General features: G+C 41.7%; 1 protein-coding gene across 4 annotated transcripts in view; it reads left to right on the forward strand.

Moving 5' to 3' along the window:
* Positions 1–15040, forward strand: part of EDC3 (enhancer of mRNA decapping 3) — a 125732-nt gene that overhangs the window by 22238 nt on the left and 88454 nt on the right. For all 4 annotated transcript variants that reach the window (XM_006753718.2, XM_006753721.2, XM_006753719.2 and 1 more), the window contains 2 exons: positions 1793–1974; positions 5694–6013. In XM_006753718.2, coding sequence (XP_006753781.1) covers positions 1811–1974; positions 5694–6013 — 484 coding nt within the window. In that variant the 5' untranslated portion in view covers positions 1793–1810. The remainder of the gene's footprint in view (positions 1–1792; positions 1975–5693; positions 6014–15040) is intronic.

Here is a 15040-nt window from a genome sequence, read left to right on the forward strand (position 1 = left end):
GTCTCGGGATCAACAGGGCAGAGCAAGCAGCTATGGCTGCTCCCCAGTCCTACCCTAAGAGGTCCCATGTCTCAGTGTCCCGCGGTAATCACCGCAAGCACCTCTGAGAGAAAGCTGCCCTTGAGTCTGCCCGATGCCAGACAGTCCAGTTTCTCCCCGTATGAATCTGGGTCCCAAGAGACTCACCCAGAACTGGAATTCAGAGCATTCGGGATCTTGAGACTCCCTTCCGATGGAGAAAGACAACCGCGTCCTCAGCTGCCAGCCCTCTCCACGTGCGCCGCGTCCTCAGTTACTAGCCCTTTCAGCATGCGCCTCCGTACCTCTGCACTTTATTTCCGCACCTCCTCTGAATCTCAGTGCTTTTCTCTTTCCTTCTAGTTGTAGAATTTCCACTCAGCCAGCCTTCCTGTGGTTCTGGATGATGTCCGTTTTGTCTTTTACTTGTATTTTTGAAGTGGTTGTGCGAGGCAGCAATTTCTGGTGTTTACCTATGCCGCCATCTTGGTTTCTCCTCTGTGTTTTATCTTTATTTCTTGATTAGTCTACTAGTAGTTAAAGATTTATGAACTTTATTGTTTTCAAATAACTAATATTTGGTTTTGTTTATTTTTCTGAATTGTTTGCTATTTCAGTGATTATACTCTTTATTTTCTTTCTTATTATTTTAGAGTAATTTCCTCTTTTTTTTTTCTAGCTTCTTAAGATGGAGTCTTCAATCTTTGGTTTTGAACTTTTCTCCTTTTCTAATATAAGTACTTAAAGCTCTAGTTTTCCCTTTAAGCACTCTTTTTATTTTTTTAGTATGTCTTTATTGATTTTAGAGAGAGGAAGGGAGAGGGAAGAGAGATAGAAACATCGATGAGAGAGAACATTCATCTGTTGCCTTCTACATGCTCCCACCAGGCATCAAGCCTGTGTCCTGGGCATGTGCCCTGACCAGGAATTGAACTGTGACCTCCTGGTTCATAGGTCGATGCTCAACCACTGAGCCACACTGGCCAGGCTTTAAGCACTGTTTTCAGTTTTTTCCACAAATGTTACATTTTCATTATCACTGAGTTTGAACTATTTTCTAACTTCTCTTTTGATTTCTTCCTCGACCCATAGGTTATTTAGAAATGTCTTGCTTAATTTCCAAATATTTGAGATCTGTTGTTTTCAATTTCAAATTGAGTTTTGTTGTGGACTGATATCAGTCCTTTGAAATGAATCGATAGTGGTTTAAGGCCCAGCATACATTGGTGAGCATTCCTTGTAGACTTAAAAATAATGTATATTCTGTAATTGTTAGGTGTAGTGTTCTGTAATGCCTTCAGCCAGCTTTTAAAGAAAAATTTTGTCCAGAATTTATCATTATTTCAAGAGGGTTATTCTGATATAAGGTACTCTGATATTACCAATTTTTTTTATATATTATTTCCTCACAATAAATTCTTTTTGAAAGCATTCTAATGGCAGATATATTAAAATATAATAGGTTATAAACAGGTTATAGTTTGTGTGATTTGATAGCTGGGTAAATAAGTATCTATCTAGTACATGTGCTTTAAAGCAATTGTAAAATCTGTATATATACATATTTTATGATACTGTTTTTTCATTAATATGCAAACTCCTTCTGGAAAAAGTTTTATTTTTTATGTTTTATTACATCAATTAAGGATGTGACAGAATGCTAGTATGTATTATTTAGCACACATGATACAGAACCTGACATAATTCTTTACTGAATTTAATTAAAGATTTGTCTATTTCTTAAGGTATACTGCCTGGTTTCTTCTCTCCACAGTAGTCTCACATCTGAAACATGGCTACGGATTGGCTGGGCAGTATTGTGTCCATCAACTGTGGAGATAGCTTGGGTGTCTATCAGGGAAGAGTGTCAGCAGTTGATCAGGTCAGCCAGACCATTTCTCTCACCCGGCCTTTCCACAATGGAGTGAAGTGCCTTGTGCCGGAAGTCACCTTCAGGTGAGTATCCTGACTGATTCTTTCAAATCTAATCTGGTGATCTGATGGTCTGAACTAGGCCAGATGGCCAATATTCTCTTGTGTAGCACTGCTTTTGAATACAGTCTTCTTGTCAAAGGTGAGATTTTGCAGTCCTGCTGCTGTTTCAGTAAGCTATCATAATTGGCTTTCAGCTAATGGTTCAGGGTTTGTGAAATGTTTTTCTTATCTCTATCAAGCACGTATATATTTAAATGGATGGGTCAAATTCAGAATAATCTTTCTGTTTCCTTTTAAGGCTTCAGATTTTACTTCTCAGTTTTGTATCACTGTGCTTTCTTACTCTGAGGTTGTTACTGGTTTTCCCTTGTATAACTGCAGCTATCTGTAGATTTGTATCATAATTTATCTCCAGAAGCACAATGTAGCCAGTAGTTAAAGTTCTTAGCTACAGGGATGTGTTTTTCTTAGTATTTTCCAGCATATCTGAAGTTCAGTTTTTTTCACATCTCTCTTTTTACCAATGTGGCAAAATTATGTTAATTAAAAATAAAAATAAAAAAGTTATCAGACAAGAGCTTCCTTAACTTTCTGAATAATACCCACACATAACCTTTTCTGTAGGTGTATCCAATCTTATTTCTTACCTCCTCTGAAGTCTCAATAGAAATATCTCCTTTGTGTTCAGGACTCACCTTATCATGTGTGCTTTATATGCTATCCTTTTCTATCATCTTTGAGACCCTGTCCATCTTTTGTGTGTCTTTAGTTTCAACCTTTATACTATCTCTTTCCTCTCTGCATTCTAACATTCCCAGACTTCCCCTGTAGTACACATCCCCCCCCAACCCACATACAACTTGCATTTGCAACTATCATTTCCTTCTCTTTACACCCATAGTTCTTTTCAGAGCTAAGTAGTCTGCCTTCATTCCCTTTGTGGCCTCATTCTCTAGTCCAGTGGTTCCCAACGTGGGGCACAGATCCCACAGAGGGGCAATTTGATTTTTAAGGGCGGCAATTCGAGAATGAATTATTAACAGTCAATTTTTTGCATTTCTTATGGTTCTAGGGGCCTCATATACAGTATATAAATACTGTGACATATTTATGCATTTCAGTTCTCTATTATATGTTTTGAAACTTTATTTGCTATTTTTTTCATATCACTTCATATTATTTTTTAAACTATTTTTAGTGATTTCTTCCTAAGTACTTCAGCTGTCCTTTCGTTCTTTTATTTTTCTCTTTCATGGATGCCATGTTCTTTGGAAGCTTGTTTAGACCAAGTTAATGGCCTTTTAGGCTTCCTCCACATGAATAGAAGTTTACTTTTTGAATAATAAGAATTATATGTCATGTGGGAGGGGGGGCTCATCAGAATTTTATAGATGCTTAGGTGAAGCATGCCCAAAAGAAGGTTGAAGACCACTGCTCTAGTCCCTCCTTACTCCCCCCCCCCCCTTATCTTACTTTACCATTTTGCTGAACTAGCTCTTGCTAAGGTTACAGATGACCTAATTGCCAAATTCATTGGTAGTGTCTCAATTATAATCTGTTCAAATGCTCCCTAACTTTTGAAGTGTCCTCTTCTTTTAGTTTCTCTATCACCTCTTTGATTTTTCTTTCCATGTTTTCCTTCATTCCTTTATTATTTCTATTTTTATAGATTCTTTTTCTTCTACTCATTTTTAAGATTGGGTTACTCAAATTTCTATCTTTGGCCCTAACCGGTTTGGCTCGGTGGATAGAGCGTCGGCCTGCAGACTGAAAGGTCCCAGGTTCGATTCCGGTCAAGGGCATGTACCTTGGTTGCAGGCACATCCCCAGTGGGAGGTGTGCAGGAGGCAGCTGATCGATGTTTCTCTCTCATCGATGTTTCTAACTCTCTATCCCTCTCCCTTCTTCTCTGTAAAAAAATCAATAAAATTTAAAAAAAAAATTTCTATCTTTGATTCTTTTCTCATGCTGTACTCTAGACAATCTCATGTGTACCTTGTTATATATTAATGAGATCCCAAATCTTTTTTAGTAGTAATAATAAACATTTATTGAATTTTTAATAACTAAATACTATACTTAAATATTTGCATATATCATGTTATTTATCGCCATGAGAATATGTATAAACTGGCCATTGTTACTGGTGACTTCTCTGTTTGCCTATATCTGTGGTGAGCAAACTGCAGCTCGCGAGCCACATGCGGCTCTTTGACCCCTTGAGTGTGGCTCTTCCTAAGCCTTAGGAGTACACTAAGTTAATAACAATGTATCTACCTATATAGTTTATGTTTAAAAAATTTGGCTCTCAAAAGAAATTTCAATCGTTGTACTGTTGATTTTTGGCTCTGTTGACTAATGAGTTTGCCGACTACTAGCCTCTATCAAATCTTTAATTTAGACCCATTTTCTGAGCTTCAGACATTTTGTCTTCTGGTCATTTTGAGGTGGCTATCCTTAAATCTTCAATTTAAGATTTGCAAAGCTGTCCTAACTGGTGTGGCTCAGTTGGTTGAGCATCGTCCCATGCACCAAAGGGTCACTGGTTCAAATCCTGGTCAGGGCATATACCTGTGATTCAGGTTTGATCCCCAGTTAGGGTACTTGAGGGAGGCAACTGATCGATGCTTCTCACATTGATGTTCCCCTCTCTATTTCTCTCTCTCTCTCTCTCTCTCAAATCAATAAAAATATATTTTTAGAAAAGATTTTCAAAGCTGAATTTGTTACCTGCAGATTTCCCTTCAAAAGATCTACCCTTAAGAGGTGACTAATGACACCTTCCACCCAAGTTAGAAACTTAAGAACCATAATAAATTGTTTCACTTTGATCTTCCTGTCACCAAATCCTGTCAATTCCAAGTGTCTCATGGTTCTGTTTTTCCTTCTCTCTTTTCATTGTCACTTGCCCTATTTATCCCCTCCTACTTCTTGCCTGGTTTCCTAACTTGTTTCTTCACCTACAGCCACCAGAAAAATCCAATGTGATTATGACTGGCCCCTGATTAATTACCTTCACAGGCCTTACCTCCACAAACATCTTTCCTTTTAGTCAAACCATAACATTTGCAGTTCATCAAATAGGACACATTTTGTTAGTCTCTGAGCCTTGGCCTGAAATGCCTCTGTTGCTTGGGCAACTCTTATTTTCCATACCCACCTAGACTTAACATACGTGTTTCATCGATCTCTGCCAAACTAACATCTGCATTTTCCTTTTGGGTTCTCTAGTCTCTTATGCACACTTATGTCATAGTATTTAACACTTTTAATTATCTGCTTGTCTTTTCTGCTGACCAGACTGTGAGTTCTTTGTAGGCATGTATTGCTTTTCATCTCTATAATCTCATGTAGAGTGCAGGGCTTACCACATATTAAGTACTATGTATATGCCTACTGAATGAGCATGTGAGTAAATGAATAAAAAAAAAAGCTATTAAGCAATCTGGAAATATAGGATACTAATAATAGTTTTGTGATTAACAGTAGGGTTCTTTAAAGGCTAGTACTTTGTCTGTTGAATATTGGTGGCTGAGTCTTGTCTTTAGTGATCTACCACCTTTCCTAGTTTTTGCCTTTGATAACTCATTGAAATGCAACCTTGCAAAGGTATAGCTCAAGCATGTCAAACTTGCGACCCGCCGGCCACAAGTGTGACATGCTTGGTTGCTATTGATTTCAGTTTCATCACTGTTACCACTATTATAGTTTTGAGAGTTGGATTCTTTTGTGTATTTCAGGGCAGGTGACATTATGGAGTTAAAAATTCTGGAGATACCAGGTCCTGGAGAAAACCAACATTTTGGAGACCTTCATCAGACAGAATTAGGCTCTTCTACTATTGGGTACCAAGTGGGTATCAATCAGAATGGCACAGGCAGGTTGGTCAAGAAGCCAACCTCTTCCAGCAGTGCCCCTCAAAACATCCCTAAGAGGACAGATGTGAAGAGCCAGGATGCTGCCATTTCCCCGCAGCAGCAGCAGTGTTCCAAGAGCTATGTGGACAGGCACGTGGAGCCTTTGAGTCAGTCCAAAAGTTTCCGTCGTCGGCACAACTCTTGTAAGTTGGAGCAAGTTGATATTTCTTCTTAACCTGATGTTTGAGGGCTGTAAGTTCTTATCTATTGCTATTCTTTAAACAAATCCTTTACAAAAGGATGCTGGCAGAGCTTCATAAAAATATAGCACAGTTCTCTTATTCCAGAGCTATAAGACAATAAGGGAAAAGAAATAAGCTGTTAGATGACCTGCTGGCATTGCTCAGTGGTTGAGTGTCGACCCAAGAACCAGGTCAGGTTCGATTCCTGGTCAGGGCACATGCCCGGGTTGCAGGCTTAATTCCCAGTAGGGGGCGTGCAGAAGGCAACCAAACAATGATTCTCTTCATTAATGTTTCTATCCCTCTCTCCCTTTTTCTGAAATCATTTTTTTTTAAAGAAAAGAAATACTCTGTTAGAGACTCATACCAGTTTCCTTTCTTTAAGAAAAAATCTGCCTGGAGTTCTCATAGACAGAAGTGATATTGTTTTTAATCTGGTAACTGATGGTCATAGTGATGTCTGAGTTGGAACTGCACTGGGGCTGTTCCAAAGTATTCTTAAATAACTTTTCTTCTTGTGATTTGGCTCTAATCCTCAATAGAGGAGAGGAAGGCACTTGCCTAGAAACCTCTGTGACCTTAGTTTCTGACAGACTGACAATTTAAAATTTGCTGTACTCACTGTCCCTACTGGCACATCCAGAGAGTATGCACTGGTGTCTATTGATTTCCAGTTTTATTTAGCACTAACAAATTGTTGAATGATATTTGCTCATTATACAACCATAGTTAATTCACTGATTTGCTCTGAAATCAAATCTTTTATATAATAGTGTATTATAACAGATTCACTAGAATCTGTGTGGCATTGATGTCAGGGGTCATCATTTTTAAGTTTTGAAAATATCTGATTCTGTGAATAAAATCCTGAAATTTTCAAAATTAAAGAAAAATATGTATTTCAAAGTACTTTTCTTCAGTGCTTCTTTTTTTGTTTTTTTTATTAATCCTCACCTGAGGATATTTTTCCATTGATTTTAAGAGTCTCATGTTCTACCGACTGAGCTAGCCGGGCACCTTTTTCCATTGATTTTAGATAGAGTGGAAGGGAGGCAGAGAGGGGAGATAAGAGAGAAGGAGAGAGAAACAATCGATGTGAGAGAGACACATTGATTGGTTGCCTCCCACACATGCCTTGATCAGAGCCCAAGATCAAACCTGCAATCCAGGATATGCCTTGACCGGGAATTGAACCCAAGACCTTCAGAGCCTGGGCTGATGCTCTAACCACTTAGAACACTGATCAGGGCTTTCAGTGCTTCTTATATAACTATCTGAATTGGCAATGATTGAAAACCTGAGACTAAAATTGAATTATTATTTTTGTTTCCTTTCAAAAACTGTAGAATGCTTGAAAAGAAAATGAGTCTTTTCTCTCTTTTTTTAATGTATATTTTTTATTGTTGATAGTATTACGAATGTCTCTTGTTTATCCCCCCTTTTTTACCTGCCTCTGCCCAGACCCAACCCCACCTCCCTGGTCTTCACCACCCTATTGCCTGTGTCCATGGGCTATGCATATAAGTATATAAGGTTTTTGGTTTATATCTTCTTGTCCCCCCAACCCCACATCAAGGTACGTTCGTCTGTTTCATGCCTCCATCTTCAGGTCTTATTTTATTGGTCAGTTCATTTTGTTCATTAGATTCCACAATTAAGTGAAATCATGTGATACTTGTCTTTCTCAGACTGGCTTCAGTTAGCATAATACACTCCAGATCCATCTATGCTTTCCCAAAGGTAAGAGAGCCTCTTTTTTTAAAAATATATTTTATTGATTTTTTAAAGAGAGGAAGGGAGAGGAATAGAGAATGAGAAACATCGATCAGCTGCCTCCTGTACATTCCCTACTGGAGATGTGCCTGCAACCAAGGTACATGCCCTTGGACTGGAATCGAACCTGGGACCCTTCAGTTCGCAGGCCAACCCTCTATCCACTGAGCCAAACTAGCTAGAGCAAGACCCAGCAATTATTAAAGGGTAGAACTTTCAACCCTACCCCTTGACTCCTGGGAGGAGAGGGGCTGGATATTCAAGCTCTACAAAAACTCTTTTAAAAAAATATATATTTTTAGTTAGGGCAAGAGAGCCTCTTTTTATAGCTGCACTAGAGGCCCAGTGCATGGATTCATGCGCTGGTGAGGTCCCTCAGCCTGGCCTGTGCCCTCTCGCAATCCAGGATCCCTCGGGGATGTCAGACTGCCGGTTTCGGCCAGACCTGCAGGGATTGGGCCAAAACTGGCAGTCTGACATCCCCCGAGGGATGTAGTAGTGCACGAAGCGGCAGGCAGCCAAGGAGGACCCGAGCCCAGGCCAGGCACCGTGCCACTCTCACTCATCCTGGCCCTGCTATACTTGCTGCCACCGCCGCTGCTTGGTAGTGCTGCTGCAGAGGTGGAAGAGGCTCACGCCACCGCAGCTGCACTTGTCAGCCAAGAACCCAGCATTTGGCGTCCAGCAGTCACCTGAGCAGCATGCCCCACGGTGGGAGTGCACTGACCATTAGGGGGCATTTCCTGCGTTGAGCAACTGCCCTCTGGTGGTCAGTGCGTGTCATAGCGACTGGTCAACTGGTTGTTTGGTCGCTTAGGCTTTTATATATAAAAATGGTATTCCATAGTGTAAATGTCCCACAGCTTTTTTGTCCATTCATCTACTGATGGGTACTTGGGCTCTTTCCAAATCTTAGCTATCTATCTATATATATCAAAGCCTAAGAATGACCTGTTGACCAGTTGTTATGATGCACACTGACCACCAAAGAGCAGACGCTTAATGCAGGAGCTGCCCCCTGGTGGTCAGTGCGCTCCCACAACAGAGGTGCCGCTCAGCTGACCAACCCATCCTGGTGGCCCACCAGCCCAGCAGCAGCCACTCACTCTCTCAGTAGTCCTGCAGGTCCAATTTCCAGAGAATGGGCCAGGCACCAATGGACCAGCGCTGCTGGCATGATCCCAACAGTGCCGCTGGCCCCCTGGAAGTCAGCCTTGGGCACCATGGCCACTTCCCCTCCCTAGACGCTCTGTAAGGAAGAAATGATATAAAAGCGGCCATCAGGTGGCTCCTGACAACTGGCGCAAACATCAGTGGGACGGATCTGGATTCCAGGCTGGCAAGGGCATCCCAATGCCCACACAGAGGGCTGATCGCGTCCTGGCCCCACCCCCATCCCATTCGGGACAGGCGTCAGACTGGGTGCAGCAGGGCCGGGATGAGCGGGACCAGCAGGCAGTGTTGGACTGTCCGTTTCAGCCCAGTTCCTATAGGACACGCCGAGTGACCCCACCCGTGCAAGAATTCATGCACCAGGCCTCTAGTTGTAAATAACACTGCTCTGAACATAGAGGTTCATATATTCTTTCTGATTGATGTTTCAGGATTTTTAGGATATATTCCCAAAAGTGTGATCACTGGGTCAAACGGACATTCCATTTTTAATTTTTTCAGGAAACTCCATATTATTTTCCATAGTGGCTGCACCAATCTGCATTCCCACCAGCGGTGAACTAGTGTTGCCTTCCCCTACCCACAGCCCGCATCCTCACCAGCCAGGATGCTTGTAGATTTTTCGATGATAGCCATTCTGACTGATGTGAGGTGATATCTCTCTCATTGTAGTTTTAATTTGCATTTCTCTGATGATTAGTGACTTTGAGTATTTTTTCATGTCTTGGCCATTTATGTCTGTCCTCTTTGGGGAAATGTCTATTCAGATCTTCTGCACATTTTTTAAAAATAAATTTTATTGATTTTTTACAAAGAGAGGGGAAAGGGATAAAGAGTTAGAAACATCGATGAGAGAGAAACATTGATCAGCTGCCTCCTGCACACTCCCTACTGGGGATGTGCCCGCACCAAGATACATGCCCTTGACTGGAATTGAACTGGGACCCTTTCAGTCTGCAGGCCAACACTCTGTCCACTAAGCCAAACCAATTCGGGCTTCTGAGCATTTTTATTTTTTTAATCCTCACCCAAGGATATTTTTCCATTGAGTTTTAGAGGGAAGAGAGAGGAAAAGACCGAGAGAAATAGCGATGTGAGAAAAACACATCAATTGGTTGCCTCCTGCACATGTCCCAAACAGGGCCTGGGCCTGGTAAGAGCCTGCAACCAAGGTACGTGCTCTTGACTGGAATCTAACCCAGGACCCTTCAGTCCACAGGCTGATGTGCTATCCACTCAGCCAAACCAGCTAGGGCTCTTCTGCCCATTTTTGAATTGGATTGTTTGTTTTCCTTGTTGAGTTGTATGAGTGCTTTTTATATTTTGAACTAGAGGCCCAGTGCACAAAAATTTGTGCACTCGGGGGTCGTGGGTCCCTCAGCCGAGCCTGTGCCCTCTCGCAGTCTGCGACCTCTCAGGGGATGACCACCTGCTGGCTTAGGCCTGCTCCCGGGGGATTGGGCCTAAGATGGCAGTCAGACATCCCTCTGGCAGCCCAGCAGCCGGACCCTCTAAGAAGGGTCAGGGTAGAGGTGGGAGGGAGCCCTCCACGGAGGGAGCAGGGTAGGGGGACAGTGGATTTTCCTTTTATAATTGAAACATTTTTGCCGTCACTGGCTCTCCCAGCTCTGAGGCCGCGGCCTGCTGAAAGCAGGTATCTGAGATTTGTTTAGCTTCTATAATTGAAACATTGTTGCTTTTGGGCTCAGAGCTGGGCCACGGCAGGCAGGGAACCTTGGCTTCCTCCATCACTGGAGCAAGCAAGTCTCATGTTCACTTCAGCTGCATGGCTGCCGGCCGCCATCTTTGTTGGCAGTTAATTTGCATATCGCCCTGATTAGCCAATGGGAAGCGTAGCAGAGGTACGGTTAATTACCCATTTTGTCTTTTATTAGCTAGGATATAAACCCTTATCAGATGTATCATTAGCAAAAATATTCTCCCATACAGTGGGTTCCTTTTTCATTTTGATAGTGGTTTCTTTTGCTGTGCAGAAGCTTTTTATTTTGATGTAATCCCATTTATTTTCTCTTTTATTTCTTTTACCCTAGGGCAGTGGTCGGCAAACTCATTAGTCAACAGAGCCAAATATCAACAGTACAACGATTGAAATTTCTTTTGAGAGCCAAATCTTTTAAACTTAAACTATATAGGTAGGTACATTGTTATTAACTTAATTAGGGTACTCCTAAGGCTTTGGAAGAGCCACACTCAAGGGGCCAAAGAGTGGCATGTGGCTCACGAGCTGCAGTTTGCCGACCACAGCCCTAGGGGATGTATCAGCAAAAATTCTGCTATGCGAGATATCTGAGATTTTACTGCCTATGTTTTCTTCTAAGAGTTGTATGGTTTCATGGCTTACATTTAAGTCTTTCATCCATTTTGAGTTTATTCTTGTGTATAGTGTAAGTTGGTGGTCTAGTTTCATCTTTTTGCATGTGTCTGTCCAGTTTTCCTAACACCATTTGTTGAAGAAGCTTTACTCCATTGTATATTCTTGCCTCCTTTGTCAAATAATGAATTATAATGGTCTGGGTCAATTTCTGGGGTTTCTGTTCTGATCCATTGGTCTGTATGCCTGTTCTTGTGCCACTTCCAGGCTGTTTTGGTTATAATGGTTTCGTAGTATCCTATATAACAAAAGGGTAATATCCAAATAGACTGAACGGCAGAACAACCGAACAACCAATCAAAGCGTAATATGCTAATGATACATAAGGCTGCTCAACTGCTCGCTATGACATGCACTGACCACCAGGGGGCTAGACAGTCACTGGTCGACCAGTTGCAATGACGTGCACTGACCACCAGGGAGCAGATGCTCCGACCAGTAGGTTAGCTTGCTTCTGGGGTCCGGCCAATCGGGACTGAGCAGGATGGTCCGGACACACCCTGGAGCCCTCCCATGGTCCCTCCGCATCCCAGTTATGCACCAGTGAGGTCCCTCAGCCTGGCCTGCACACTCTCACAATCTGGGACCCCTCGGGGGATGTGGGAGAGCTGGTTTCAGCCCGATCCCACAGGCCACTCCCCTTGGGAGGGCACCAGATGCAAGGCTCATGGCTGGTGAGTGCTACTGCAGCCGTGTGAGCCTCTCCCTATCCATCAGGACTGATTGGGCGCAAGCCCTTGGCAGGCACAATGGGGCCAGGATGAGCGGGAGTGGCAGGTAGGAGCTGCAGGCGGCGTTGGACTGCGGGTTTTGACCCGATCCCTGCAGGGCACCCAGAGGGACCCCACCAGTGCACGTGCACTGGGCCTTTAGTAGTTTAATAATCTGGTATTCTGATCCTTCCAATTTCGTTCTTTCTCATGATTGTTGTTATGGTTCCATATAAAGTTTTGGAGTATTCATTCTAATTCTGTGATGTATGCCATTGGTATTTTAATAGGGATTGGGTTGAATCTAGATTCCTTTGGGTTATATAGACGTTTTAATGATTTTAATTCTTCTAATCCATGAACATGGTATACATTTCCATTTTTTTGTATCTTCCTCTATTTCTTTTTTCAATGTCCTATAGTTTTCCAAGTACAGGTCTTTTACCTGCTTGGTTAAGTTTATTCCTAGGTATTTTATTTTTTGTTGTTGCAATGATAAATGGGATTGTTTGTTTAGCTTCTCTTTTGGAGAGTTCATTATTGCTGTAAAAATGCCATCGATTTTTGGATGTTGATTTTGTATCCTGATACCTTGCCGAATTCATTTATTAAGTCTAATAGTTTCCTAGTGGAGTCTTTAGGGTTTTCTATGTGCAATATCATGTCATCTGCGAATAATGAAAGTTTTACTTCCTCCTTTCTAATTTGGATGCCTTTTATCTCTTCTTCTTGTCTGATTGCTGTGGCTATGACATTTAGACTTTAACTTCATTACTTTGCTTTATTCTCTCTTTAAAAATAGACTTTTCTTTCTTTACCAAAAATGTTTACTTCTTTTTTAAATAAGCCTTTATTATTGAAAGTATTACGTATGTTCCCCTTTTTCCCCCCTTAACCCCGTCCAGCCTGCCCCCATACTTTTTTTGTTAAAAGTTTAAATACTGAAGCAATTTATAATCTACTTGGAGATCATCTTTATTAACTATTTATATATTATTTTTCTACATATTTTCTCCCTGTCATTAACATGGTGCATTTTTTACAATTAATGAACCAGTGTTGATACATTATTATTAATTAAAATCTATATTATTCAAACTGCCTTAGTTAGTTTTTGTTGTTATTGTTATTTTGTTAATCCTCACCTGAGGATATTTTTTCCATTGATTTTTTTGGAGAGAGTGGAAGGGAGGGAGGAACACAGAGAGAGGGAAAGACATTGATGTGAGTGAGACACATTGATTGGTTGCCTCTCACACTCCTGCAACCCTTCTGTGCAGAGTATGGTGCGCTAACCATTGAACACATAGGCCAGGTTACCTTAGTTTTTTCTTGTTTTTTTCTTTAATATATTTTATTGATTTTTTTTCAAGAGAGGAAGAGAGAGGGATAAAGAGTTAGAAACATCGATGAGAGAGAAACATCAATCAGCTGCCTCCTGCACACCCCTTACTGGGGATGTGCCCACAACCAAGGACCCTTCAGTCCGCAGACCGACGCTCTATCCACTGAGCTAAACTGGTCAGGACCCTTAGTTTTTTGTTAATGTCCTTGTTACATGTTCCTATCCAGCATACCACATTACATTTAGTAGCCATCTCTCCTCTTGGCTCTGATGGTTTCTCAGACTTTTGTTGTTTTTGATGACCTAAATAGTTTTGGTAAGTACTGGTCAGATATTTTGTAGAATATCACTCAATTGATATTTGATGTTTTTCTCATTATTTGACTGGTATTTTGGGGAGGAGATCACAGAGATAATGTCATTTCATTAACATCACAACAAAGGTATCTACTATCAAAATGGTTTATGACTTTTGATGTTGACTTTGATTGCCTGGCTGAGGTAGTATGTGTCGTGTTTCTTCTGTAAAGTGATTTCTTTTCTCCCCTTTACAAACTGTGCTCTGTGTAAGGAAGCCACTCTGTGCAGCCCACACCTAAGGAACGGGGAGTTATGCAGAGTATCTACATAAATTATTTGGAATTCTTCTGTGGGGGGGATTTGTCTCTTATCCTCCATTTATTTAATAAGTCATTTGTTTATTATAAGGATACTTATTATATCATTTATATTATAATAACCCAATGCATTATTTATTGTGTCATTATAATTGCTATATATTTGGCCACTGGGAGTTGTTTTTTTAAGCTCCTGTGTCATTTTTACATTGATGTTGACTTTGATTGCCTGGCTGAGGTAGTATGTGTCGTGTTTCTTCTGTAAAGTGATTTCTTTTCTCCCCTTTACAAACTGTGCTCTGTGTAAGGAAGCCACTCTGTGCAGCCCACACCTAAGGAACGGGGAGTTATGCAGAGTATCTACATAAATTATTTGGAATTCTTCTGTACCAGACATTTCTCCCCTATGTATTTATTCAGTCACCTATTTTTATCAACATGGACTACATTTAATACTGCTTTATTTTAGTGCTCATCGTTTTAGCTTTGGCCACTAGGAAACAAATAACAACAAACAAACTAGTTTTTTACCAGTAGTTCTTTACTTTCTGGCACTACAAGAGTCTCCAGGTTAATCTTCTGTATTTCCTGTCCCAGCTCTAGAATCAGCCATGTCTCTAAGGAGCCCTATTTTCTTTTATTGAACACCTAGAGGCCCGGTGCACAAAAATTTGTGCACTCTGCGGGGGAGGGGGAGGGTCCCTCAGCCCGGCCTGTGCCCTCTCGCAGTCTGGGACCCCTCGGGAGATAACGCCCTGCTGGCTTAGGCCTGCTCCAGGGTGGCAGAGGGCAGGCCCAATCCCTAGGTACAGCCCCTGGTCGGGCTCAGAGCAGGGCCGATTGGGGAGTTGGGGCGCCGCCCCCTGTCATCCACAGTGTAGGACGGATCAGGAGGTTGTGATGCCACCCTCAGTCACGCTCAGGGTAGGGCCGATTGGGGGGTTGGGGCACCGCCCCCGTCACACTCACGGCAGGGTT

This window comes from Myotis davidii, unplaced genomic scaffold, assembly GCF_000327345.1.
Source record: "Myotis davidii unplaced genomic scaffold, ASM32734v1 scaffold992, whole genome shotgun sequence".
Classification (NCBI taxonomy): domain Eukaryota; kingdom Metazoa; phylum Chordata; class Mammalia; order Chiroptera; family Vespertilionidae; genus Myotis; species Myotis davidii.